This window comes from Ochotona curzoniae, unplaced genomic scaffold (assembly GCF_017591425.1).
Source record: "Ochotona curzoniae isolate NIBS_2020 unplaced genomic scaffold, NIBS_Ocur_1.0 scaffold_4701, whole genome shotgun sequence".
Taxonomy (NCBI): Eukaryota; Metazoa; Chordata; class Mammalia; order Lagomorpha; family Ochotonidae; genus Ochotona; species Ochotona curzoniae.
The window spans coordinates 14,348,823-14,375,619 of record NW_024467122.1 but is presented as its reverse complement, the minus strand read 5'-3'; the positions used below and the strand labels follow the sequence as shown (position 1 = coordinate 14,375,619).

General features: G+C 45.1%; 1 protein-coding gene across 1 annotated transcript in view; it reads right to left on the bottom strand.

The window, feature by feature from the left end:
- ARMH4 (armadillo like helical domain containing 4) overlaps positions 1 to 23,676 on the bottom strand; it is a 115,009-nt gene extending 91,333 nt beyond the window's left edge. The window contains exons 1-3 of the mRNA XM_040969955.1: positions 22,359 to 23,676; positions 19,407 to 19,796; positions 18,547 to 18,756 (exon numbers count right to left, since the gene is read on the bottom strand). Coding sequence (XP_040825889.1) covers positions 18,547 to 18,756; positions 19,407 to 19,796; positions 22,359 to 23,673 — 1,915 coding nt within the window. The 5' untranslated portion in view covers positions 23,674 to 23,676. The remainder of the gene's footprint in view (positions 1 to 18,546; positions 18,757 to 19,406; positions 19,797 to 22,358) is intronic.
- Between the last annotated feature and the right edge of the window lie 3,121 nt (positions 23,677 to 26,797).

Genomic DNA, 26,797 nt, shown 5'->3' with positions numbered 1-26,797 from the left:
CCCCTGAGAAAACGCCCAAGCCAACACAGGGAAAGTTCAGAACTTTCATCCTGATACACACACCCTCCTAACAGACATTCTGTCCCCAGGATGACCGACACAGACAACAGCAAGCTGCAGCAGTGACACTGACAGCAACTGGGGTGCACACAATGGCTTCTGAGCTGCCAGCTCTCCCCACAGACAAACCTCATCTTCAAACTGCCCTGCCCCTATTCCCAAACAGGACACACGTTATGTAAAAATTCCCTGAAATGTCCTGGGAAGTCCAAGAGGTCTTCTTAAATCCAGCTGCACAGGCAGACACCAGCCACTGTGGAGCTAAGGGGTTTGTTCTCATCATCCTTACCAAGAGCACACCGCCTGGGATTAATCTGACACTGCCACTAGCACGTCCGCCATCAAGAGTTCTAACACCTAGCAACTGTGACAAGTCTCACTCCAGTGTCCATCAGACAGGGAACAGGTACATATGAGACAGGGACACATTCCACTTCTGATGGTTGTGCTTCAGGTGAAATGAATCAGTCAAAATTAAAACTTTCAAACATGAAGCCAAAATATCAGGTAAGAGGTAGTGTCTCATGGCTCGGAGGTGCTTGGCCATACTAGATAAATTACCCACAGTTCAAACAAAGGACATCATATTGCAAGTGGCAGGAAGAAAACATGTGTCTACACAGTCCCTCTCTATCCACCTGTTGGCCACTCTGTGACAGCACAGCCGAATAGCCACTTCATCTACCCACTATCAGGCTTTGTATACATGGAGCCTTTTCTTCGGGGGAACTCAAAATGCTTTTGAAGGCATTAACCTTCAATCTGACATTATTGGCTAAGCAGGGAGCAAGCTTCTTCAGCTTCAATTTACTCATAGGCTACTTAGCTGGTGAAATAACTACCCTCAATGCTCAAATATCACAGCAGGGCTTAAAACGAGCTTGTTCAAAGGCAGGCTTTTTGCCTCTCCATGCCAGGCCTGCTTTCTTTGTTTATAATGAACATTTCTGCCTAAATTCCAAAAACCAAGAGTTGTAATTTTGTTCAGGACCCAGGACACCAGCGAACTCCCAACAAAACCTTCTATCTTTAATATATCTTGCTTTTGTTCAACAAAACCAAACCAATAGTAGTTTCTCCAATGTCCCTCTGCAACAGATTTTATCTGTAGTTCCCACCAAAGGCACTTGGCTTCTCCACCTACACTTTTCACAGCTTAGATATCTTCACAGGTCCGGAACATAGAGATGCCGTCAGCAGTTTCGCACTGTTACTCTGTGTGCCATGCCGCAGTACCTGGGTTTGAGTCCTAGCTCCACTCCTGATCCAGCTCCCTGCTAATGCAGAATCGGGCGGCTCAGGAACGCGGGGTCCTGCCACTGCATGGGAGACGAGCTGCAGCTCCTGGCTCCTGGCTGACTTCTGCCTGGCCAACTCCTGACTGTCATATACATCCAGAGAGGGAATCAACAGATTTTTAAGAGTGTTTTTTTTTTAATTCATGAGATGTAAAAATTAAGAATAAGCTTACATTTCTGTAAAAACATCTTGAAGTTCGTGCAGTTTGTTTTTATAATGTGCATTTTCAATGAACTTTGGAAGCGCTATAACAATCTTTGTCCCTCCTCTCTGAAAGGAATGGTTGTGGCACGTTCCAGTGGAGTTTTCTCAATGCCAGAAGCATTTGTTGCCAAGGGTTTTCCTGAGACCTCCTTGCCAATATCATCCAAAACCCTTGTAGTGAAATAACCTCCATATGTAGGAGTGACAAGCTCTAAGAAAATGCTGCTTCCATTTCCAGATTTTCCCCTTCTTTCTTCAGCTGCTTTCCCAAGCACATGAACAGGGAGCTGGGTAGGAAGCAGAGCAGGCAGGACATGAACCGGCTCTCATTCGGCACTTGGGCATCAAATTGGGCACAAAACTTAAAAGCCAGAAAAGAAAGCTGAAACTTGTCCTGAACATGTCCAGCAGATGGCTCCCCAGCACTGCGAGGTGCCAAGTCAATGTCAGGCCGACAAAATTTACAGATCACTACACTTCTGAGCCATTCCTGCCAAGTAATTGACACTTTAATCATGTAATCTTAGGTATGTACAAAGCAATGCATGTATGTATTTATGCATTAAACTTAGTGACCAAACAACCCAGAGTGGAGCAGGCAGACAGGAGGAGGCTTGTATTCCAACCCTGCAGACTCCCAAATCCTCACCAAGGACTATCAGTATGAGCTGCGAGGGCTACATCCCAACAGCCAAGGAGACCACGGGGAATTGGAGTGCCTTCGGAGCCCAAGAATTCTAAGGTCACCCACCTCCATTTGGATCTCCCACACGGGATGGACGAGAAGAAGCCCAAATCCTGCCTTGCAGGATCCAAGGTCAGGGGAACTACAACCAGGAGCAATGAGCGGTCCACAGAAACAGAACAGTAAACTTTATTTGGGACTAGGGAGAGTTTTCTCTGGTCATTGCCTGGTTCCGACTTTGGGTCCCCACCCTCTCTTGTAATGACCATCATGATTGCTCCAGAAACTCCACAAAACAAACAAACAAATAAACAAAAAAAAACCTAGAATAGATAAGGAAAGCTTAAAAACAGACAGGAAACGGTCAGCGGGGATGCACTTAAAACTCACTGGGTGGGACACAAGATTAGTTACTCCTCACTAGGGTATGGAGGATTTCTCTGCACACCCCTCCTAAAACTGTTCACCTAAACTGTTGACATATGTCTTGTTAGAGTTATAGAGTTAGACTACCCGAAAAACAGCCAGGTTCAACAAAATCATGCTTCAACACTATAAACTGCTAAATACTAAAATTAAAATAGACATGAGACAGCTGAATAGTAATCTAAAGCCATTTTAAGGTGTATAGAACCCAGTTGTATATAAACTAATAATTGAAATGTCAATGTAGAAGTCACAGGATATGGTTCAGAACTTGCATTCTTTTTTTTTTTCTCTCTTTTAACATGTTGGTTACATAATACCATGTCAACTGTTATAAATTGTTACTGATGTAATATCGGGGCTTTTAATTGACTGGGATGATACTCTGTTGGCTCTACCTTCAGACCAGAGATGGTCTCACCAAGAAACCATTGAACTTATCTGGACATTAAGATACTGGACTTTATGCTTGGTAGATGCTTGCAATGGAAGAATCTCAACTGAATTTGAACTGTAGTAATGAAACAAGGTAGAGGAATTCATGGGGGGTGGGGAGGCAGGTTGGGGAGCAGGGAGAATCCCAGTGCCTATAAAACTGTGTCACATAATGCAATGTAATCAATAAAAAAAATACACCCTAAAAAAAACAAATAAATAAACTTAGTGACCAGTATGGTACCTGTACTTGTAATACCATTATTAAGTTTCATAACGAAATGAACCCCATGAACTTGTCATTCACGTGCTATTGCATCTCCCCACAGCTTACCTTAAGCTCTTGTTTTTCCTTAATGCCACAGAAGCACACAATGGTATTCTGCGGGACCTTCTTCTCCCATTCAAAATTATAGCTAAAATTTCCTATATCTTGGGCAAAATAACAGTTTATTAATCTTCACTGCTTTATAGCATTCCATCATATGTCACAATGTATCCTTATGCTGACAAATACTTGGATTATTCAGTTGTTACTTTTTTGCTGCTGTTATGAAAAGTGACACTTGAACATTCTTATACAAGCATATTCCAAAATGTTCATGGGGAATGGAATCAAAAGTTGTTTATTTGTGTCAAGTTCTGTGGCGCTGCAGGTTAAGCACCACTCGGCACACCTGAATCCCATCGCAGAGTGCCTGGCTCAAGTCAGAACTACTCTGCTGATTTGGCTTCTGTCAACGAACCTGGGAAGGCAGTAGTTGATGGCTCAAGTACTTGGGCCCCTGCCACCCAGATGGAAAACCCAAATGGCATTCCTGCTGCTGGCTTCTGCGACCATCTGGGGAATGAGGCAGCAGTTGGAAGATCTCTTTCTGTGTGTGTGTGTGTGTGTGTGTGTGTGTGTGTGTCCCTGTTGTTCTGCCTTTCAATTATTTTTAATGTTTATTTTGGTACAAAAGTTGTCTTGAAATCCACGCACAGGTTTTTCCTAACAGGCATTTTGCATGACTGTGCAATGACTCCTCATGTGTAATCTCAATTGGATCTGTTTCAGGATTTGTCTGGGGGATGTTCCTACAGGTGTAACCACAGGGTCTAAAGAACCACCAAATGTCCAGCATTCCAGAAGAGTCTAGACAATCTGCGCAGCTTCTGAGTCTCACCAGACTTTGGTATTGTCCAACGTTCAGCTGTTTGAATCCACTGTGCACATAATATGTTGCACATAATATGTTACAACCTTTGTAACTTGCATTTCCCTAATTACTCCTGAGGTTGTGTGTCTCTTCACACACATCTTTGTGTATCTGAAATGCCTACTCATATCCTGTGCTCATTCTTCTTGTGGGTCATCTTCCTACAGACTTTTGAGCAATTATTTCTATCCTGGATACCAATCCCTTATCCATTATATGGACTACAAATATTTTTTCTCTACTTTCAGAAGTTGTATTTTTATCTTCTTTATAGTATATTTTTATAAGACTTTTCTGTTTTAACACAGCTTAATTTATCAACATTTTCTGGTATGAGTAACAATTTGTGTGTCCTGTCTAAAAAACCTTTTATCATGAGACCTAGAAAAATTATCTAACTTTTGCCAAATTATTAAGTTTTGCCTTTTATATTTATTCAGTTTTTTTAATTTTTTAAAAAATATTTGCTTATTTTTACAAGGCACAGAAACAAAGAGGAAAGGGGATTCTCCATCCAGTGGTTTACTCCCCAAATGCCTGCTTCCAACCCAGCCTCCTGCTCGTGCAACACATGATAGTCCAAGTGCTTGGGCTCCTGTCACCACACTAAAAACCCGGATGGAATTCCAGGCTCCTGGCCACAGCCTGGCCTAGCTCTGGCTACTGTGGGAACTTAGAGAGTGAATCAGCTGATAGAAGAGCTCATTCTCGCTCTCTCTGTCTCTCATGCTCTCAAAAAAAAGCAGGCTAAAAGTAAAACAGTATTATCACCTCCATAAGTACAGAAACGTCAGTACCCACACACGTTCATAATGTCAACATGCATATGGATACAAAAACAAAAACAGGACTGTGAGCAAACTTCAAGAGGCAGCAGCTGGCTGGGACTGCCGTAATGAAACAGGATAAGGTATCATGGCATATGGCAATAAACTGCCTATTGCAACACAATGGCACCAATCCAAATTCTGGCTGCTCCACTTTCAATCCAACTCCATGATAATATACCTGATATGGTAGCTGAAGATGACCCAAGTGGCTGGCCGTGGCATTTACACGAAAAACCTGGATGGACTCCTGTCGTCAGACTCTAAAAAATCTAGTACCAAAACTACCATTTGGGGAGTGAAACAGCAGATGTAAGATCTCTCTCAATATCTCTGTCTGTGTCTCTCTCTCTCTCATTCTCCCTTCCAAATACAAATTGACTGACTTTAAAATAAATTAAAAATCTGCTGGATCATTTTGATATTCTCTTCTTACTTGCTCCTTTTTGTAAATCCATCTCTTACCTCATTAAACCTTCTACAGAAGGTTTCTACTTTTTATTTTAGGTCTGACAGTTTAATATCTAACTCCTGAGGAAGCCAAATGTCTTTTTTGTTAATTCTGAGTTCCAGTGGTTTGTTTCCATGCTAATTTACTGATATTTTAACACAAGCTCACATCTGCTTGAGTTAATCTATAGGACACATGGGGATCTCTTTTGGACGTGCTTTTACACAGACAGAATTTACATTCGCTTGCTCAAGATCGAGCTACAGGGAGTAATCCTGGGAGATTCTTATGATAACTCGCAGTCTCATCAGTGCCCTTCAGCACACGTTTCACCCGAGAAAGAGTCATTCTGTTACGTCAGAGCTTATCAGAACTTTCTGTTAGAAGCTGAAATCAGAATATCATAATTTTCAAAAGCAAACCTGTACTTGAAAGATTCAGCAAGTTCAGCAAGAACTGTTAGCTGCTTTTCAAATTCTCCAGTTTTGAATACTCAAAAGAGCTTCTGTGAGCTTGGGTGCATTTTAAAATTAAACAAAATTTCCAATGTTAGTGTTTTTTAAATACTATCTTCTTTAAACATTCATAGTAATTTCTTCAGTTCTTTCCTTTACGAAAGCCTCACCGTGACTTCTTAAGCCTCCCATATTAGCTGACATAAATATACTGTAAATTGTTTGCTAAATTTCAAACCTCTTGTTAACTGTATCATAGTTATCCGCAACATAAAGTGTTTGGACAATGATGGACCATATATGAGACTTTGAGCCCAAAAGATAATATGGCCTAGTGACATTCTGTCTTAGTTTATGTGGATACTCTGTCCAAACTTTGACAAAATGGCCTGATGACACATTTTTAAAAAACCTTTGCCCCACAGTTCAGTGATACATGAATATACAAAAACTTTAAAATTCCTCCATTCTAACCTTACTTATTTATTTTTTAAAGACTTTGTTTTATTGAAAAAGGCAGTAGCCTAGTGGCTAAAATCCTTGCCTTGCATGTGTTAGGATCCCATATGGGCTCCGGTTCTAACCCAGGCTGCTCCACTACCATCCAGCTTCCTGCTTGCAGCCTAAGAAAACAATAGAGGATGAACCAAAGCCTTAGGACCCTGCATCCACGTGGGAAACCTGTAAAGAGCTTCTGGCTCCTGGCTTTGGATCGGCTCAGCTAAGCTCCAGCCGTTACAAAAGCTTGGGGAGTAAAGCAGCAGATGGAAGATCTTTCTCTCTGTCTCTCCTTCTATATATAAATCTGACTTTCCAATAAAAACAAATAAGTATATTTTTAAACAGAAGAAGGTAAAAGAAAAGGCAAATTTACAGAGTAGGAGAAACAGATAAAAAGATTTTACATATTCTGTTCACCTCCCAAATGGCCACAATTGCAAGAGCTAATCCAATCCGAAGTCAGGAGCCAGGAGCCTTCTTCTGGGTCTCCCACACAGGTGCAGGGTCCCAAGGCTTTGGGCCAGCCTCTATTGCTTTCCCATGCCACAAGCAGAGAGCTAGATCAGAAGTGGGGCAGCCAGGACATGAACCAGTGCCCATATGGGATTCTGGCACTTGCAGGTAAAGGATTAGCTCATTGAGCCACTGTGCCAGTCTCTGTTCTAACCTTATTTAAAAGGCACATATGAGGAACCAACACTGTGGCATAATACATCAAATCACTGACTGTGATGCCAACCTCCTGCACCGAGTCCTGGTGGCTCCACTTCCAATATGGCTTCCTATAGTGAACGTGGGAAGGCAGCAGAGGATGCTCCAAGTACTTAGGCCCCTGATATCCATGTAAGAGACTCAAGTAGCATTCCTGACTCCTGGCTTCAGCATGACCCAGCCCCAGCTGTTAGAGCCACTTGGGCCACTTCTCTCTCCCTCCCTCCCTCTGAAGTTCTGCTTTTCAAATAATTAAACTTTTTTTATTATTTATTTATTTATATTGGAAAGTCAGATACATCAAGAGGAGCAGAGACAGAGAGGAAGATCCTCCATCCATTGATTCACTCCCCGAACAGCCACAACAGCCAGAGCTTAACCAATTCAAAGCCAGGAGCCAGGAGCCTCCTCGGGGTCTCCCACACTGGTGCAGGGTCCCAAGACTTTGGGCCATTCTCGACTTCTTTCCCAGGCCACAAGCAGGGAACTGGACGGGAAGCAGGGCCACCAGGATCAGAACCGGCTCCCATATGTGATCCCGGAACATGCAAGGCAAGGAAATAACTAAATCTTTATCTAAAAGAATTAAAAGAAAATGTGCATTCAAGAGACAATTAAAAGGATTGAGGTGGGTCAGGCACATGGAGCGGAAGTCCACTTCATCAGCCAATCTTGGCTGAAGAGTGGAGGAATGAATGCTGAGGGACACCTAACAACAGGGCCGCTGTACTGGCCGGTAAGTGAGGGGAATGAGACCTGGTGTTACGGAGGGGAGAAACTGGAAGATCTGTATGGGTCAGACTGATTCATCAGCCCAAATGGGAGTCCTGAAATGGGCTTGTTAGCGCTGAGCATCACTGACCACCACCAAGTCATACCACGTGAAAGCTATGGCTGGGGCCTGTCTATCAGACTTAGATCCAAGTACCTGATTGAATGTTGGAATAGGGGACAGGTCACATCAGGCAGGGCCATGACACTAACCAGCACAAGAGAGAACCAGGCCCGGGGTAGATTCTATGGGGAATAAGTGGGCCCAACCCTATTGAAATAAAAGTCCTACTGGTTAGCTCAAGAGTTGAGGTGGTGACTGGCTGAACTGGGAGTAAACATGGAACCTGCCAATACTCATAGGTGCTGGAGCTGACAATAGGCTGTGCAGGTCCGAGCTGCAACACCTGCATGTGCACCCTAAAACAGGGTATAGTGTGGGCTGGCCCACAACATCCACCAGCTCATACAAAGGCCAAGATCTCCAGATGGGCAGGCTATGCCAGGCAAGAGCCTAGCACCTGCTGGAACATATGAGATCTGGGTCTGGGAGTGGGATGAGTGAAGAAACTGGGAGACATCCCTACTGAACCATAGCTCCCACTGGTGAGCATGTGTTCCAGACCTAAGGGTCAGGCAAGCTGGGCAAGGTATTCCCACCCATTGGCAAGTGTGTGGGCTGGATTTGGAAGGGGACAGATCGGACAAGGCCAAGCAGATCTTGGCCCACTGGTGAGTGCAGAAACCAAGATGGAGTGCAGGTCACGCCAGGCTAGGGTATCACACCTACTGGTTCACTTGAGCCAGGGATGGGAGCAGAAAGCAGGGCCAGGTTGCAGTACCCACCAGCGAGAGTTGGGACTGGGGCTGGCTAGGACAGGCCAGGCTACAGCATCCACAGGAAAAATGTAAATAACTAAATAAATAAAATAATAAAAAATAAAAAACAGCAAAAAGGTTTGAGAGAAGATGGCCCACTTCAAGAACTAGTATAAAGGGTTTTAAATCAATCTGTGTCTCAGATAAATGTCCACATATCCACATTTTCCGCTTCATTTCATTTTTTTTTTTTTACATTAGAGGATTCCATTCTTGACAAAGTCATCCCCCAGATTTGGCTAACAAGCTAAGGAGCTCAGTCCATACATCTAACCTCACATGTACCACTCATTGCTTACTTCCATGTTAGCCTTGACCCCATGTCACTGGTATGCTCTCCATTATCAGATATCAATCGAGCCACAAATTAAACTGAGTCATCGTAATAGACAAAACCCAGCAGCAGTAACTTTTAAGTCCCAGAGTCTAACTCTCACTTATTCAACAACTCACTTTAGATTCCGGTGACACTCTCCTATACTTTTATTTCCCTCCGGAAAAAGAAACTACAGCACTACGATTCTATTTCTCAAGGGTGCTGTAACAAGACACATAAAAGCTATATTAATATTATACCTATAAATCTCAAGCCATCTGGAACAAAATTGTTCTCTCCAGCAGTTTAGTCATCTTAAAGGAATATTTGCCTAAAGCAAACATTAAAAAAAAAGACTTGTATATGAAAATCCACATACATTGAAAAGATAAATTACACCCTGTTTGATTTGATTATTGATTTCACAGAGAAGTTTATAAAAGTAATCTCCTCTTTAAAATTTAAGCTATGATTCAACCCACCCAAAGCCTGTGTTTGTTTCGTTCCTCAAACACAGAATTTGTCTTATTCATCTTTGTGCACCTGCCCTGGGACCAAGCATTGCACCCTGCACACAGAAAGTATTCAATATATATATCAACTGAAGGCAATAAACTGGGAAGTATATTAATTACTTTTCTCTTTAAAACAACTATTTCATGACCTCACAGAGCTTCAACATAATTTAATTAACATACATGCATTTCAAATGAGTATCAACTTTTCCAGGAAACCATCTACATGCTTTTGTCACACTGAATGGGCAGGTGGAGGCAACAAGGGGGAAGACCTGTGTGAAGATTAACTCCAAGAACATATCTACAGAAGGATTCCCTCCCCTCAGCCTGCATCTCTTCGCTCCCTCCTACCCTAGTTTGCCAACATGAGGTTAAAGATTTCCTGTGTTCTGATGAGGACAGACCCACACAAGAAGGAAATGAAATGATGTATAAACACTCAATGGGACCCTTTGGAAAGCCCAAAATAAGCACTGGATCTAAACAGTAACCACAACCACAAAGGCAAAACAAGCAGCAGGTGCACTGATTATAACATGCTGAGGGTCCTAAAACCACGCACTCAATCCAAGCCAAAATAGTGACAGCTTTCTTCCCTGGAAAAACTTGAGAAAAACACAATCTTCTAAAACCTAAGTATAAAGACAGTCAATACAGCTTTTGAAAAGTAAAAACTTTGAGAAAAGAAAAAAAAAAGTGAAGTTAAAGGATATATTTGGTCTTACATTTAAAATGCATTGTTTAACGTTTTTAATTATTTATTTGAAAGGCACACAGAACATCCATCTGCTGGGCTGCGTCACAGTCAGGAGCTGGGAATTCAACACGGGTCTCCCAGTTCAGAGGGAACCCAATCACTTGAGCTATCACTGCTGTCTCCCAAGTTCCGCATTAGCAGGAAGCTAGAATCAGAAGCTGCAGGTAGGCATCAAACCAGGCACTCCAGCATCATAACCACTAACCACTCACTCCCAAGAAGCATTCTTAAACTGGTAAACATGGCTGATGGCTACCAAAAATTAAAATTGTCTTTATGTAATAATAATGGTAATTCTCTAACAGGTCAATTATAATGAGTTTGTTCCATAAATCAGAAGGAAAATGAGAATTGTCTCAGACAACGATATGGGAGCATACAATCTTAATACTCAATATTGAATCTTTGTGCTTTGCGGCAACACCAAAGGTGCCCAGGCACTGGAGGGGGCCTGGGAGACAGCATCAACAAGGGCATGTGGGGACCTGGGGGCTCACTTCCAGGCAGGCAGACCGAGCCTGGGGATTTCCCCATGTGCTAGATCCTGGGAAGTAGGGAAGGGGGGAAGGAAGAGACCTAAGTTAGCATGCTGGCCTGGTGTGCTGGTGGACCAGACTTGGGGAACTTTAAATGGACATGGAACTTGGATGTGCAGAAGGGGTAAGGTCCCAGGCCAGCACAAGTGCCAGAAGCTTGGGACCCTAGTGGGCAGGCAGAGGTCCATGTCAGCAGACTGGGCTTCGAAAGGCTAGGCTAGGGAACCCATGCCGCCGCCCCCGGCATAAGGACTAAGGATTGATCAGAGAAGGAGTAAGGAGATGTATGGGAGTGAGGATCGCTGAAATTGTTGCAGGTGAGGAACGACTTCTGAGGGACTTCCATCAATAAGACCACTGTACTTCCAGGTAGGCACAGCGGAGGGTGGAGGGGTATTGGGGAGGAAGGGGACTGAGACTGAGTATTATGGAGAGGGAAGGCTGGAGGACCTTTATGGGTCAGACCGATGCACAAGCCTACTTGGAAAAACGGAACTGAGCTAGTTGGCATGGATCACTGCCGACCACCACTCACCAGTGCACACTAAAGCTAGGGCTGGGGACCTATGTGGCAAGGCTAAATCGCAGTACCTGCCAGTGGGAGTTGGAACAGGGAACAGGTAATGTTAGACTGGGCCATAATACTAACCAGCATGCAAAGAAAACCAGGTCTGGGGGCAGATTCTGTGGGGAATATGTGGGACCACAATTTCCACTGATTTGCTTAAGAGCTGGGGGTAATGATGGGCTGAGTTAGATATGACAATGGAACCCTGCAATGCTCATGGGTACTGAGGTTGGGAATAGGTCAGGCTGGTCCAGGCAGCAGCAACTGCAGGTGCATCCCAGAATAGGGTGTGAGGTGGGCCAGGCCACAACATCCACCACCTCATACAAACGCCAGGATGGAGGGGGTAGACTATGCCAGGTAAGAACCTAGCACCTATAGGCAGATATGAGATCTGGGAGTGGGCCTGGTGGGGGAACTTGGGAAACTCCACTGGTAGGGCATAGCTCCCACACAAGCGCATGTGATTCAGACCTGGGTATCGGTCGAGCAGGCAAGGTAGTTCCTCCTATGTATGTTGATTCTGGAGGGGAGTGGACCAGGCAGAGCTGGCCTAAATGTTAGCTGGCATGTGCAGGAGCCAGGCTGGAATATAGGTCATGCTGGGCTAGGCTGTCACCCCTACTTGTTTGCATGAGCCAGGGATGGGAGCAGACTGGGCAAGGCTAGGCTGTAACACCGGCCAGCAAGACTCAGGACTTGGGGCAGGGCAGATCAGGCCACGCTGCAACATCCAATGGCAAAGCCAAGATGGGGGATCGGTTAGACTGTACCACCTACCAGCATGATCTGGAAACCTGGGGTGGACCAGGGCAGGCCAGGTTACAGTACCTGCCGGCAAATGCCAAGGTGAGGTGGGCCATATCACACTGGGCTGCAGCTCCCAGCAGCACAAATGAGACCCAGAGGGGTGGGATGAGGGAGGAGTCAGCACAAATGAGACCTGAAGGGGTGGAATGAGGGAGGAGTGGTGCGAGCCCAGTAAAGGGCTGCAGGGAGCTCTCCTACTGGGCCATTGCTCCCACTGGTGAGCATGAGAACTGGAACTGGGGACAGACCAGGCTGTGCAGAGCTACAACATCTATTGGCCTGCATGTGAACTGGGTTGGGGCAGAGCCAGGCTGGACTAACTGACTCTATCCACTGGTGTAGGAATGAGCCAGTGTGGTGCAAGCTGATTGGGCTTTGCTGCAGCATCAGTTGGCAAGTGTGGGACTGGGGACAAGTTCTGTCAAGCTAGACTGCAGAACCACCTGGAGAGAGCAAGATCCAGGACTAGGAATAGGTCTAGTAAGGAAACTGTGGGCATTTCTCTGATGGGTTGTAACTCCACTGCTGAGCATGAGAACCAGGGCTGAGGCAGGGCTGGCTAGATAAGTGGTAATACCCACCAGCATGAGTGTGGGTTGAATAGTCGGATCTGTCGGTTTGAGCTAGGCTTCAATGCCCATTGACATGTACAAGAACTCAACGGGATATGACATACTGGACCAGTCAACTGCACATACTGGCAAGCACAGGAACCAGGGCTGGGAGTAGGCCTAGTGGGGGTCACTTCAACTGGGCTGTAGTTCCTGCTGGTGTATATGGGGGCTGAGTGTGTGGTGGGTAGGACTGGGCTGGGCCACAACATCCACTGCTTTATGTAAGAGATGGAGCCAGAGACAGATCTGACCCAGCAAATGCAACTAGCAGTATGTATGTGTAGGCTGATGTGGGTGATGGACAGAGCTGGACCCCATACTGCCAAACACATACAGGAAACAAATCTGGGATCACCTCAGACAAGGTTACTTTGAGGATCCCCCCCCCCCACTGACCCAATAGGTTCAGAACTCTGATCATGGGGAAAGCATAGGATCTGTGTCTGACCATGGAGTGAGCGTGTCAAACCTGGGCATCCTCAGTGGCTAAGATGGAGCAGTGGACATCATGCCCAGATACACAGGGAGGACATGGCAGTCCATTGGGGCCTGCAGAGGACATCTGGTACTATAGCAGAGGAAGGAGAGCAGAACAAATTGGTCAAATGCCTCAGCCAAGTGTTGACATCAAGTATCTGGGCGAACGGTGACTCTAAGGTAGACTATGTCAGTCAATGGACCTTGGAAGGACTTGCTCATCCTTGGATCGCCGAGATCAACATCATTTCAGAACTACCGAACCACTTGAGCAGAACTCTTGGAGCATGCTCCACATTGGGGACCCTAAGATGACATCAGGTGGCCATCCCCCATCCCCGGGCACTGAGACAATTGGGAGGCTGGACGCAGCTTCTCCCCTTATCTCCTACCTTCCCCTTGATACAGGAAGAAAAAGAAAGTTTGGAAGCAATGATTTCACCTACTTTCCCCTAAGCCTTGACCCTTCCCACCCTAATCATCTATGTAAACATCATCAAAAATAAAATTTTTAAAAATCATGCACACAGGAAGATGCTAAATTAGAACCAGGTAGTTTCAAAATTTAAATTCTCTGTAGGACAGAGGCTGACATCTTTTCCACAAGGTCTCTAGAGTCATCCCAAGGAGGCAGATCCAATTCTCTGTGTCCCCACCTCAAGGCAGCACCAGGCAAGCATAAAGTGGCTTCCAGATCCCAGCTGGCTGCAAGAACTGGATACTTCAAATACTAAGGGAGGTGCTGGGGGTGCAAAGGAGGAAGCCCAAGACCTGAGACATGTCTGTCTTTGCACTCCTAGTCCCAATCCCCCAGACACTGAGAACTCTACCACACAGCACAGTCAGACTCACAATAGCCTGTTAGAATTTGACAGCCAAGGTGAATTTCTATCTGTCATGGACATACACTAAAAAAGTAAAGTTCACATCCATTTTAGTAAACAGATATTCTCAGTTGGGTTTCTCATTTACAGAAAGCAGAACTTGAAATAACAAATAGTTTAAGTCCTATTCCATTTTATATTAATGTTGGAAAATATTTTAAGGGCCAGCCTTATTGCACAGTGAGGTAAGCCACTGCCTTATTACTGTCACCCCACATGAGCAACAGGTTGAGCCCATTGGTTCCACTTACAATCTAGCTCCCTGCTTACTGCGCCTGGGAAAGCAGTGCGAGTACTTGGGCCTCTGCACCTACATGAAACACTGAGGCCATCGAGGAGTCAATCAGCAGATGGACAACCTCTCTCTCTCTCTCTCTGTCACTCTGTCTTTCAAATCAACAAAAAAAAATCTTTAAAAAATATATTTTAGCAACAGTTAACCCAAACAAAAATTTCTATCGTTCTTTCAAAAGTGATCAGAAATTTTACCAGAGCACTTTAGAGCAAGGGAGAATATTAATATTTAGCAAGAGAAGGAAATCATACCAAATATCATCTTGCTATGCAGTTGCAAAAAGACAGATACATTGCACATATACAACTTACCATTATCCTAATGCACACCTTGGAAGGTAGCAGATGATGGATCAAGAACTTGGGTCCATACCGCACACACGGGAGACCCAGGCTGAGTTCTGGGCTGCTAGATTTTGCCTGGCTCTGTCTTTGTTGTTGCAGATATTTTGGGAGTTAATCAGTGAGAGGAAAATCTCTCTCTCTTCCTGTTTCTCTCTTTCTCTCTCTCTCTCTCTCTCTCTGCCTTTTCAATAAAACATCATGCAATGTTGAATGCATCTGTTGTAACTATACCTGAGATAAGTGTGATGCATTTGTTGCCATCCTGAAGACACTCAATCCTTCAATGTGTGTGTATGCATATATATGCATATATATGTATGTATACATGGAAGTAAAATGTGTCAGGCAAAGTGGAAGAGAAACCAGTTTCTCTTCAAAAAGCAAAGCATACTTTGCTGATCAGGTAAGACTCACTGAGATATTTACAGGGTGTTGTGCACTGATAGAGACAGGCTTAAGTCAGTAACTATGAAGTGTAGAAACACCTCGACTTCTCCACCCCCAACTTCCCCTACTCATGGACGGGTCCACAGGGAGAGTACAGTGGCTGTCAGGGCCAGCTAGCAGACTCCTGGAAAACAGATCCCCTATCGTACTCTGAACTGTGGCCTGAAATAAGATACGTTTACATCCTAATGAGCAATTCTTGGGGATGACTTGGCAGCTGTAACCGAGTTAAGATGAGGCCATTAGGCTGGGCCCGAACCCAATGACTGTTATCATGGGTGACGGAAATCTGGGCACATAGACATGGAGGGCAGGTGTGTGTGAAGAGATTAGCCACACAAAACACAAGCCAAGCCAAGCCTGGAAAGAGCAGGGGAGGACCCTGCCTCACTCCACCCTGGGGAGGGAGCACAGGCGTTTCCAGCAACACAGTCTGTACACTTCGCTCTGGAAGTCCTGTAGACAGTAACACACTTCTTCAGCATCATGCAGTAGAGAAGCAGAGGAGGAAGGCAGGCAGACAGGGAGCCAAGCAGATGGGATCTGTAGGCTGATATGGGCTATTAATTATCTCTCCAAGGGTAAACAGGACAGTGGACTCGGAAATTTCCACAGAGTCTCTCTCCTAAACAGGGCATGTCCTATTCCGTAGTGTATTAAGGAACATACCTCATCTTCTTGAGGAATGCTCCTGCTCCGTGGAGGGAAGGACAACATTAAACCTACATAAGAACAGTACAGTGGGACGAACTGCCACCTGGGATACGAGCAGCCGACAGGAGTCCAGGCTGCGACACTTTCAATCCAGTTCCCTGCTAACGCTCCTGAGAAAGCATCAGAAGATGGTCCAAGTGCTGGGGATCCCACCACCCATGCGGGAGACCCAGCTGAGGTTCGGGGCTCCTGGCTTTGGCTGACCCAGCCCTGGTTGTTGCAGCCATTGGAGATGAATCAGCACAGGAAAGGGCACTCACTCCTTCTCCCTCAGTCTCTCCCTTTCTCTGTAACTGTGCCTTTCAAATAAATAAATAAACCACTTTAAAAAGAAACTTAAGAGAACAACGTAAAAGGGACTTGCACAATGGATCAACTGACTAATCCTCCACCTCCAAGCACAGCATCCCATGTGGCAGCCAGTTCCTGTCCCAGCTGCTCCACTTCCAAACAAACGCCCTCTTTGTGACCTAGGAAAGCGACAGAGAATGGCCCAAGTCCTTGGGACCCTGCACCCGTATAGGAGATCCTGAAGAAGTTCCTGGCTCCTGGCTTCAGATGGGCTCAACTCCAACCATTGCAGCCCTTTTGAGGAATGAACCAGCAGATGGAAGATCTTTCTGTCTCTGATTCTCTCTCTAAATCTACCTTTCCAATGCTAATAAATAAATCTTTTTTAAAAAACGTCTCTCACAAGCCTTGACAGGGAGCAGCATAACCTAAGCCAAAAACTGACAAAACAGAGTCTTAAAAAGAAGCCGAAACAGAAACCCCTGGAAGAAAAAGAAGTAAAGCCCTAGGATATCTTACGCATACAAGAAAAATGTTATCATTTTTTCAAAACTGCCAGCATCCACTGAATTTAGAAAATTATTGCAATCCCACAAGAATAAACTACTCATAAATACAATTTTCCTTGAGCCCTGCTGGGTAGAGTTGTCATCTCCAAACCAAGTGGATCTGGGGAAACCTGCTTTTCCCAGAAGGCATCAAAGAAAGCAGACACTGAAGAGAATACACTAAATTCAAAGCCACACAGTATTTCTCTTCAGGTGGTACAGGAGCTGTTGGAGGCCGAGCCTGCTCTGATCCCTTTCTTAAACCAGCATTCTACTGCAGAATTCTCCACGCTGCTCCTTAAACGTCTGTTTCTCTGTCAGCAGATACCAACGCTACCCCGGAAGTCTGCAAGAGTCTGCAGCAAACCTAGCTGAACCACCTTCCCTGCTGTTGCACAGACAAACCCTAAAGTAACAGCATGCCCCATGTCTCACTGCATCAAACACAGCTGATTTAATGCCTAAAACTTTACCTGCATTCCAGATTAGTCTAACAAGCTGCACTACAAATCTGTGGACCTTTACACCTCCAGCTAGGAATTGTTCACCTGCCCAAAAGCTCATGACAGCAACTCCACAACCACAGGACCCCTAATCCTATTTTTCTTCTTTGTTGATGTGCAGCTGTGCCATAAGTTAACTTTTCATGTTCAAAGCCAATGTCTTGAGATGTACAATGTGGCATCAATTTCCTAGTCTTGGCAGGGAGAGAGACTGCTTATCTCCAAACAATGGAACATACCAAACCAGTGATGATATCAAAGGGAGTAACCCACCACTGACAACTAAGGCCAGGTGACTAAAACAAAATCTATGTTTAACAGTCCACCCAAGGGAGTCCAATGGAGAAACTTAACCTCTCAAACACGATGTTCTTGATCCAGCCTGAATACTGAAACCACTGAAAGTAGTCTGTTAAAATTCTAATGTCAGATCTCACCCCCCCTTCGCCAACTTCTTAGAATCACCGGGAGATGGACTCAAGCACTGCTATGTTTTAAAAGCTCTCCCAAATCATTGTAGAGTCAACTGTAGGTGCAGACTACTGATCTACAGGAGGCATCAACAGACTAGTTCTGGAAAGGGTTATACTATAAATGTTCTAGGCTTCCTAGGCCTTTGCTCCCTGCCATAACTCCTTAGTTCTGCTGCTGTGACAAAAGGCATGTAACAAAATATGACACGTAAACGGGCAAGCGTGGCTGAGTTCCAACACGGCTTTCCATATGAACACTGAAATTTAGATTTTGTATAACTTTAACATGCCACAAAATATGAACATGATTTTCATTTTTATTGTCTCCCATCACTGAAAACCATGTTTAGTACACACAGGTACAAAACCATGTTTAGTACACACAGGTCAGATACTAGATAGCAGGCCGAATCTAACTTAGCCACCATTTACCCAAATTATACCCACACTGTGGAGAAAACCCACTTCTCCTCAATTTTCTCTCAAAATATTTGCTCAGTGAATCACTTAACCATTCCAATGCAAGATCTCCTTCAACACATGGATACCTTCTGATTCCAGTTGGTCCAGACCGTAGGAGGCGGCCGTATTAGCACGGCTAGAGGGTGGAGCTGCGGTGCTTGTCTCCAGGGATGCCACCAGAGCAGGAAGAGTGGGGAAAATGCTGGGTGTGCCCACCATCACCCCTGATGTTGTCACAGGAGAGTCCAAAACCGGGGTGAATTCCTCATTAGGCCTTGTGACTAAGTCTGTCAGATCTGCCAAAAAGAAGAGACAGGACTTTACACACAAGAGGCTCGTGATGAGAATGTAGACACACACTTCCAATCACTTTGTAGGCAAGAAAGGATTAGGGACTGGCATGACAGCCCAATGGGTTAATCCTCCACCTACAATCGCCAGCATTCCATAGGGGTGCCAGTTTGTATCCTGGCTGTTCGACTTCCGTTCCAGCTCACTGTTTATGGCCAGGGAAAGCAACAGAGAATGGCTCAAAGCCTTGGGACCCTACATCCGTAGGAGAGACCCAGAAGAGGCTCCCGGTTCCTGGCTTTGGATCAGCTCAGGTCTAGCCGTTGCAGCCACTTGGGGAGTGAACCAGTGGATGGAAAATCCTTCTCTTTCGGTCTCTCCTTCTCTCTGTAAACCTGCCTTTCCAATGAAAACCCAAAACATTTTTTTAAAACAAAAAAGAAAGGATAATGAAGCCAACATCCTCTATAAAAGTGCATCAGCAAGGTAGTGACTATTCCGGTCACTACAGTTCAATAAGGACACTCACATGTCCAGGTAGGGTGGACGTGTGGCTGGCAGCAGAGACTTCTGCCCCACTCACGTTCTTCCTTAATAACAAGAAAAGGTCATTCCCCTCCCCAAACACTGAAGCACCACTCCCTCCCTTACAGACCTTCCACAGCAGGAGTCACATGCATAGACAAAGGCCTGGCTGTAGTTGGACCGGTGGTGGCCAGGGACAGCTCAGGCATGGCTGTAGTTGAACTGGTGGTGGCCAGGGACAGCTCAGGCATGGCTGTAGTTGGACCAGTGGTGGCGAGGGACAGCTCAGGCATGGATGTGGTTGGACCAGTGGTTGCCAGGTACAGCTCAGGCAAGACTGTAGTTGGACCGGTGGTGGCCAGGGACAGCTCAGGGACACCAGCAACATCAGACGTGGGCGCTGTGGCCTCGTGTCCTTCCTCCGGCTCCTTGCTGTCTCCAGGACCCTGCCCTGGTGTCACCAGGGAGAAAGTGGCTTCTGCTTCTGGAGCATCTGTTGTCGTCTCCGGGGAGATGAAGTCTTAAAGGGAGAAAACATTTTAGACCAAAACTCCTAATACTTTAAAAAAGTCACACTCTGAGGGTATTTCAAAAAGTTCATGGAGAAAGAAAAATGGAATTAAAAAATAAATTCATGTGAATATAAAGGAAATTCAAAATCCAAGAATTTCTTCTTCCATGAGCTTTTCAAAGACTATATACATAATTAATAATGTATGAAAGCAGATGGCTACTTCATGGATTAGAAAAGCAAAGGGGAAACTCAGAAAGAAAATGCCAGTAAATAACTGCTGTGTCTTTCAGGAGCCATGAATCAGCCACAGACAGAGGTAACATTCATGTAAAAAACAAAACAAAACAACAACAAAAAAAACTAGAATAAAATCCAAAGTACAAAATTGAACCCCTGAGCTCCCTTTCAATCTGCCGAGGAAGAGGAAGCTGGGCAGAAGGAAATCACACCCAAAACCTCTCGGAAGCATGGGTGCGTGTCAGTTTTCACAAATGCAGTTCTGCAGCATAGCACAACGTTAGCATTTTGAAACACAAAGACAATAGCAAAAATTATGATTACTGAGTTCCTACTGTGTGCCACACACACACAGTGTGCATTATCTATTCAGGGTTATATAAAGTAGTAAGACATGCCCAAGTATATAATATCAATAAGTGACTGCTGTTAAGAGAGACAAAAAAAAAAGAGTAGGAACTAGAAATAGCAGTGGGAGTTTTAAGAGTAACACTCTAACTTTTCCAATGGAGAAAAAGTAAAACAACACAGATGTAATGTGCAGGGAATAAAACAAGCCACTGGCGGCAGTCACGCGAGGCGATTATGACCGAGGAGCAAATTCAATAAGCAAAACAATAACCAAGTTTACCAAACACATCTTACTTTTTCAGTTGTAGTAGTAGAAGCTAACACGAGTCTGTCATCCAGACCCACGAGTCAAGTGTGCGGTCTGAGACTACAGGACTCACGCTTCCAAGCGCCTCTCTCGTACGGAGAGCTGCGGGAAGTGTGCTCCATCACCTCCAATCGGCACCTGCATGATCATCTGGCCCACACCTACGCCATTCCAAACAAAACTGACAGCCATTTTCTGGAGACTTCCCCGAATACTTTAAATACACCAAAGCTCCCAGGCCTCAATATTGTAAAACTAATCTTCCTCCACCAGTCACGAAATAATCTTTATCATTTTAATTCAATCTCAACAGCATTTGTATGAAGCATATTATTAACCTGACATTTTTCATTAGTGATGCTATTTGGCTGAAGCGCCGTACACAGTCCAAAACGATTTGAAGTGAGCATTCGCATATCACACCAAGGCTTTCCTTATGCTGCAGCTGGACTGATCGGGCACGATGAAAGGAAAACACCATCCACCGACAAGATACAAGGCTCAGCAACTTGCAATGTTCACACACATAAAGGCCAAAGAAAGTGAAAACACACAATCAAGCCAGCAGATGACACTCCCCCCACCCCTGCCTTATTTTTAGATGACTTCTTTCTGCGAATACAAAGTCAGAGAATTCATACGGTTAATACTAATGAGATAAATACATAAAGCATTTTTGGGAACACAAGAAATGTATCTGAGGGTGTTTCAAAAGGTTTTTGAAGAAAATGGATTGGGGTCCAGTGCAGTAGCCTAGTGGCTAAACCCCTTGCCTTGCATGCACTGGGATCCCATATGGGTGCCAGTTCATATCCCGGCTGCTCCACTTCCCATCCAGCTTCCTGTTGGTGGCCTGGGAAAGCAGTGGAGGATGGCCCAAAGCCTTGGGGCCCTGCACCTGTGTGGGAGACCCAGAAGAAGGCTCCTGGCTCCTGACTTTGGATCAGCTCAGCTCTGGCCATTGCAACCACTTAAGGAGTGAACCAGCAAATGGAAGATCTTTCTCTCTGCCTCTCTTTTCTGGAAATCTCACTTTCCAATAAAAATTTAATGTTAAAAAAAAAAGGAAATGGAATGAAAACAGTTATGTACACAAAAAAAAAACACTTGAAATATTTGAGTAATTTTTCATAAAATACATTTTCCATGCGCTTACTGAAGATTCCTCCATAGTTTACAACAAAGTATAAATGTAAGTAAGTGTGCCCTATATCATTGTGCTATCTAACTATACAACTAAGCCTCTTACATTTTATACATTTTCATAAGAAGATGTTTGAGGAAATGTTAGTCTATGATTAGGATTCCTTATCCTTGATGTTACTAAAATGTTGGCTCAAACGAGTCCCTGCTGTGCAGGACTGTCCCGCGTGACAGGTGCAGCAGCATCCTTCTTCCCACACTTGCTGGTAGCACCTCTCAGCCATAGCAACTGCCAGTGTCTCCACGCACTGCTGTGTCCCCTCGGGAGATGAAGGAACAAAATTGGCCCCAGTGGAAGATCTATAGGCAAGGGTTATAACCTAGTATCATTTTTATGTTAAAAAAAAAAAGATTTATTTGTATGCTTTTGCTTTTCCTTAAAACAGAACCTATTTCTACATTGCTATTTTAAAAAACAAATAAATTGAAAGACTTGAAGCGAAACAAAGCTTTTTTTTTTTTTCTTTTACCTTTCAAGGTATTTTGCGATGGCTGATGGACCTGGGACCCGTACTCTGAGACCGAAGCAGTGGTCTGTGACAAAAGCACCACACCATCTTCCCGGGTGGCCTCCGTAATGTCTCCTGCACTTTGCCACAGGTTCACAGCAGGTGCTTTTGTATCCTCCACCAGACTTGTGGGGGTAACGGAAGGCAAACCAGTGAAGGCAGATCTCTCAGCCCCACGTACCGTCCCCACGCGTGTCTCCTTTCCAGGCAGCCCCTGAGCTTCCTCTGTCGTGTCTGTGAAACGGTAGCCCCCATCCAGGGGACCGGGGCTTACTTGCACTGTCTGAGATGCTCCCACTCTCACCTGTGTCTCTGTCTCATCTCCCAGCTCGGGGGTCCCTATCTGGCTTGCACCCCTGGTGTCATCCCACTCATCGCTGGAGACAGAGTCTGCTGGAGCAGCTGTGCTGACACTCTCAGGGACGTGCAGGGCTCCTGGTAGGCTGTCAACATCTGGCTCAACACTTGGGGTGCCCTCGGAAGCTGTGAGCAGGGGCTGGGTGGCAGCAGGCTGAGTATGCTTGGCTGTCGGCATGAGACCTCCAGGCTCCGTGCCTGCTGCAGAGGTGACAGGAGGAAAAGAAGCCATCCTATCATCTGCTTCAGACTCCTCCGTCCTCAGATGGGTGGTCTGTATGTCTGTGGTCTGTATGTCTGTATGTCTGTGCAGCGAAGGGGAACGACCCAGACTAAGTCCATGCAGACTTTGAGTTGCTTTGTCGTCAAGGAAACCCGGCCTTGCTGCTGGGGTCCCTTCCACTGAGGGCTGAGTGCGGGTTGCACCGAAGGGCTCCTCCTCCTTCTCATCAGGCATCAGAGAATCCGTGAGGACACCAGCAGTGCGTAACGAGGCCTGGGAAGGTAGGCTTCCAGGAGACACTTCTGCCGGCTGGCGGGAACCAAACACTTCCTCACCTGGCTGGATCTCTGGCTCAGTAACACTATAAACACCAGAGCTGCTAGGATGCAGCAGCCCAGCTCCTGGGGGATGGGCATCATGACTGAGGGAGAATACTTGAGGCCACGATGTTGCTGGCAAGCCTTCTGACACCATCACTGGGTCTCTGGAAACTACTAGCTGGGCAGCCTTTTGGGAAGCGATGGAGCTATTTTCCAGGTCATCTGTGTCCGTCCCCTGCAGCTGCCCTGTTTCTGCAGGACCATGCGCTGCCTCCCTCCTTTCTCTTTGGGGAAAAGCCAGACATTGTGTGCCCAAGTTCACAAGCAGAAGGCTAGAGCACGCCAGATAAATGTACAGTATGACCGGTTTGCTCATGGTGGAAGAGAAATGGGAACATAAATTGGCAGACTTGACAATTCCAGTAATTGACTCCTGTAGAAAAATAAAGCAAAGCAAACTGTGAATTTCTGCAAGTAACACCTTTTAAATTAAATCATAAGCAAAATCATCTCCTTGTATCACACGCAGAGAGGATGGGTTTTATAGGGCTGCTCTACTTCTCCGTACCTTTGAGACACGGATAACCCAGTTCACTTTTCCCTCTGGATTTTGCAGCTGATTTAACTGGCAGCTCCCTAGAAAAGGGTACACAAAGTTCAAGTATTAAGTTCATTGTCTCTTAAACGCCTACTGGAAACACACTACCCCTGAAGTCACATTTGCAGTTTTCTTTCCAAACCCTTCTATTAATCATGTAGTCAAACGACAAGACATCCAGAATAACGAAGGTAAATGTCACACAAAGAACATTCAAGTGCCAACGTGGTCCGAATGCTTGCGCCCCCTACAGACTCCACGGCTGGCAACCCACTCACCCGTGATGGCGCTGTAGGAAGCGACGGCATCGTGAAGGCAGAGCCCTCAGGAGTAAGAACGCCTTGATAAAACCGCCCCAGGAATTCCTTTCCCTTTTCACGCAAGAGGAAGCTGTCTCCTATGAACCAGAAGCCGTGTCCCACCCAAACACAAAATTCCCCAGGCCTCAGTCTTGGATTTCTCAGGCTCCAGAACCACGAGAAGAAAATTTCCATTGTTCCTAAACTACCTAGTTTATAACATCAGTCTGAATGGAATATGTACATCTTAAAACTTATTAGGTATCAACAGAAAGTGCTGAGTTTAAATAAAAATATAAATGATTTTCAATTAAAAATATTTTTCAATGCTTATATTGTTTCTTTTTCTTTGCACAATTCACAGAAATTGCAGGAAAAGCCTGCATACTTCAGATGTTAAGCATTAGAAAAGAAATGAGCGGGCATGGCGTGGTGGCCTAGTGGCTAAAGTCCTCGCCTTGCACATCCCGTGATCCCATCTGAGTGACAGTTCTAATCCCGGCAGCTCCACTTCCCATCCAGCTCCTTGTCTGTGACCTGGGAAAGCAGTTGAGGACAGCCCAAAGCCTTGGGACCCTGCACCTGCGTGGGAGACCTGGAAGAATCTCCTCATTCTTGGCTTCGGATTGGCTCAGCTCCAGCTGTTAAGGCCGCTTGGAGAGTGAATCATCCAATAGATCTTCCTCTCTGTCTGTCCTCCTCTCTGTATATCTGACTTTGAAATAAAAATAAATAAATCTTTTTTTTAATAATTTTTTTAAAGATTTACTTATTTTTATTGGAAAGTCAGATACACAGAAATGAGAGACAGAGAGGAAGATCTTCCGTCCGATAATTCACTCCCCAAGTGAGCGCAACAGCCGATGCTATGCCGATCCGAAGCCAGGAGCCTCTTCAAGGTCTCCCTCGCAGGTGCAGGGTCCCAAGGCTTTGAGCCATCCTCGACTGCTTTCACGGGCCACAAGCAGGGAGCTGAATGGGAAATGGAGCTGCCAGGATTAGAACCGGTGCCCATATGGGATCCCAGTGTGTTCAAGGCGAGGACGTTAGTCACTAGGCCACGCCGCCGGACCCAAAAATATATAAATCTTAAAAAAAAAAAAAAGATATGAGCAGCGTCGGGGCACACCTAAAAGACTGATGGAATCATGCCTCCGTGATGAAGGACTACACTATCGAAACAATACTGGGAGAATCAGTCAGGGGTGGGAATTTGGGGGAAGGAATCCCAGACGCTATGGAATTGTACCAGAACATTCAGAAATTAAAAATTAAATTCAAAAAAGGAAAGATATGAAAAAGGCAGTATAAATAAAAGTATTTTTAAGAAAAAAATTAAACATACCTTAAAATTAGCCATCTTTACTGAATACCCACAACTGCAAGATCAAAGTTGATTATATTCTTCAAAATAAACAATTCATGTTCTCATTACAATGAAAACTATCAAAACCGCTCATTTTTCCTTAAAGTTAAGGACCATTCTGTTTATCTGTTTTTTTGAGCAGGGTTCTTTCTCTTCCCATCATTAGAATTTTCTCAGAGATGCTGCAGGTTATAGAGAAAATTCAACTTAGGAATTAGAATTCTAAAATTCAATCCTTGCCTTTCTGAAGGCTACACGCTTTCTTTCATGTCTCATCATAAAACTATCTGGGTTAAGCACGTGACAGGCCGTAGAGACATCTACGTTTTCAGAGGGACTTCTCCCATTAAATGACATCAAAGCTTTCATGTTACCCACATCTGGCCTTAGATCTTTTTAAGACAAAAAAAAAAAAAAGGCCAAGTCCTCAGAACATGAGCTAGATGGTTGAAGACCAAAACGTGGATGAAATTTTCTACATGCGAGAAAAGAAATGCACAGATTCAGGGCAGAGGCCCCTGGGCAATCACCAACGCCACCCTCCATGAGCTTCCTCAGAACACAGCCTGCAGCCCAGCTCGCTGGGCCCAAGACTGATGGGAAACAGAGAAAGGCAGACAGCCTGTGCACTAGTTCACTCTCCACAAGGTCACAAAGGCCAAGACTAGACGAGCACAAAGTCAGGAGCTTCTTCTGCGTCTCCCTCGTGTGGGCAGGAGCCGCAAGCACTGGGGCCATCTTCGGCTGCTTTCCCAAAGTGCATTAACAGGGAGCTAGATCAGAAGTCTAGCAGCTGGGACTAGACCCAGAGTCCATGTGGGATGCTGGTGTGAAAGGCAGCTGTTTTATCCATTATACCACAGCACAGGGCTCATAAATTCACATCTTAACTGTACCTTCTCAGAAACTGAAAGCCAGAACCACCCAGCTAAGCTTCTCCCACATTCCTGATGCCCAGAGGTGACGCGAAACATCGCATACATATTGTTATTATCAAGCCATTAGCGTTGGAGTAATTCACTATACAGAACTCTCGAATATACAATACTGTGGGGAAATATTGCGATGCTTCAAAAGGTTCATGGAAAATGAAACTAAGAGACAAGTTTATTAGGCTGCAAAACACAATTCTGAAATACAGGCACATCATACCATGCGTTTTCCATGAAGCGTTGGGAAGATCCCTTGTCCAGGATGGAGCGCTGTCATAAGGACTTAGGATCACAAATGTGGCAGC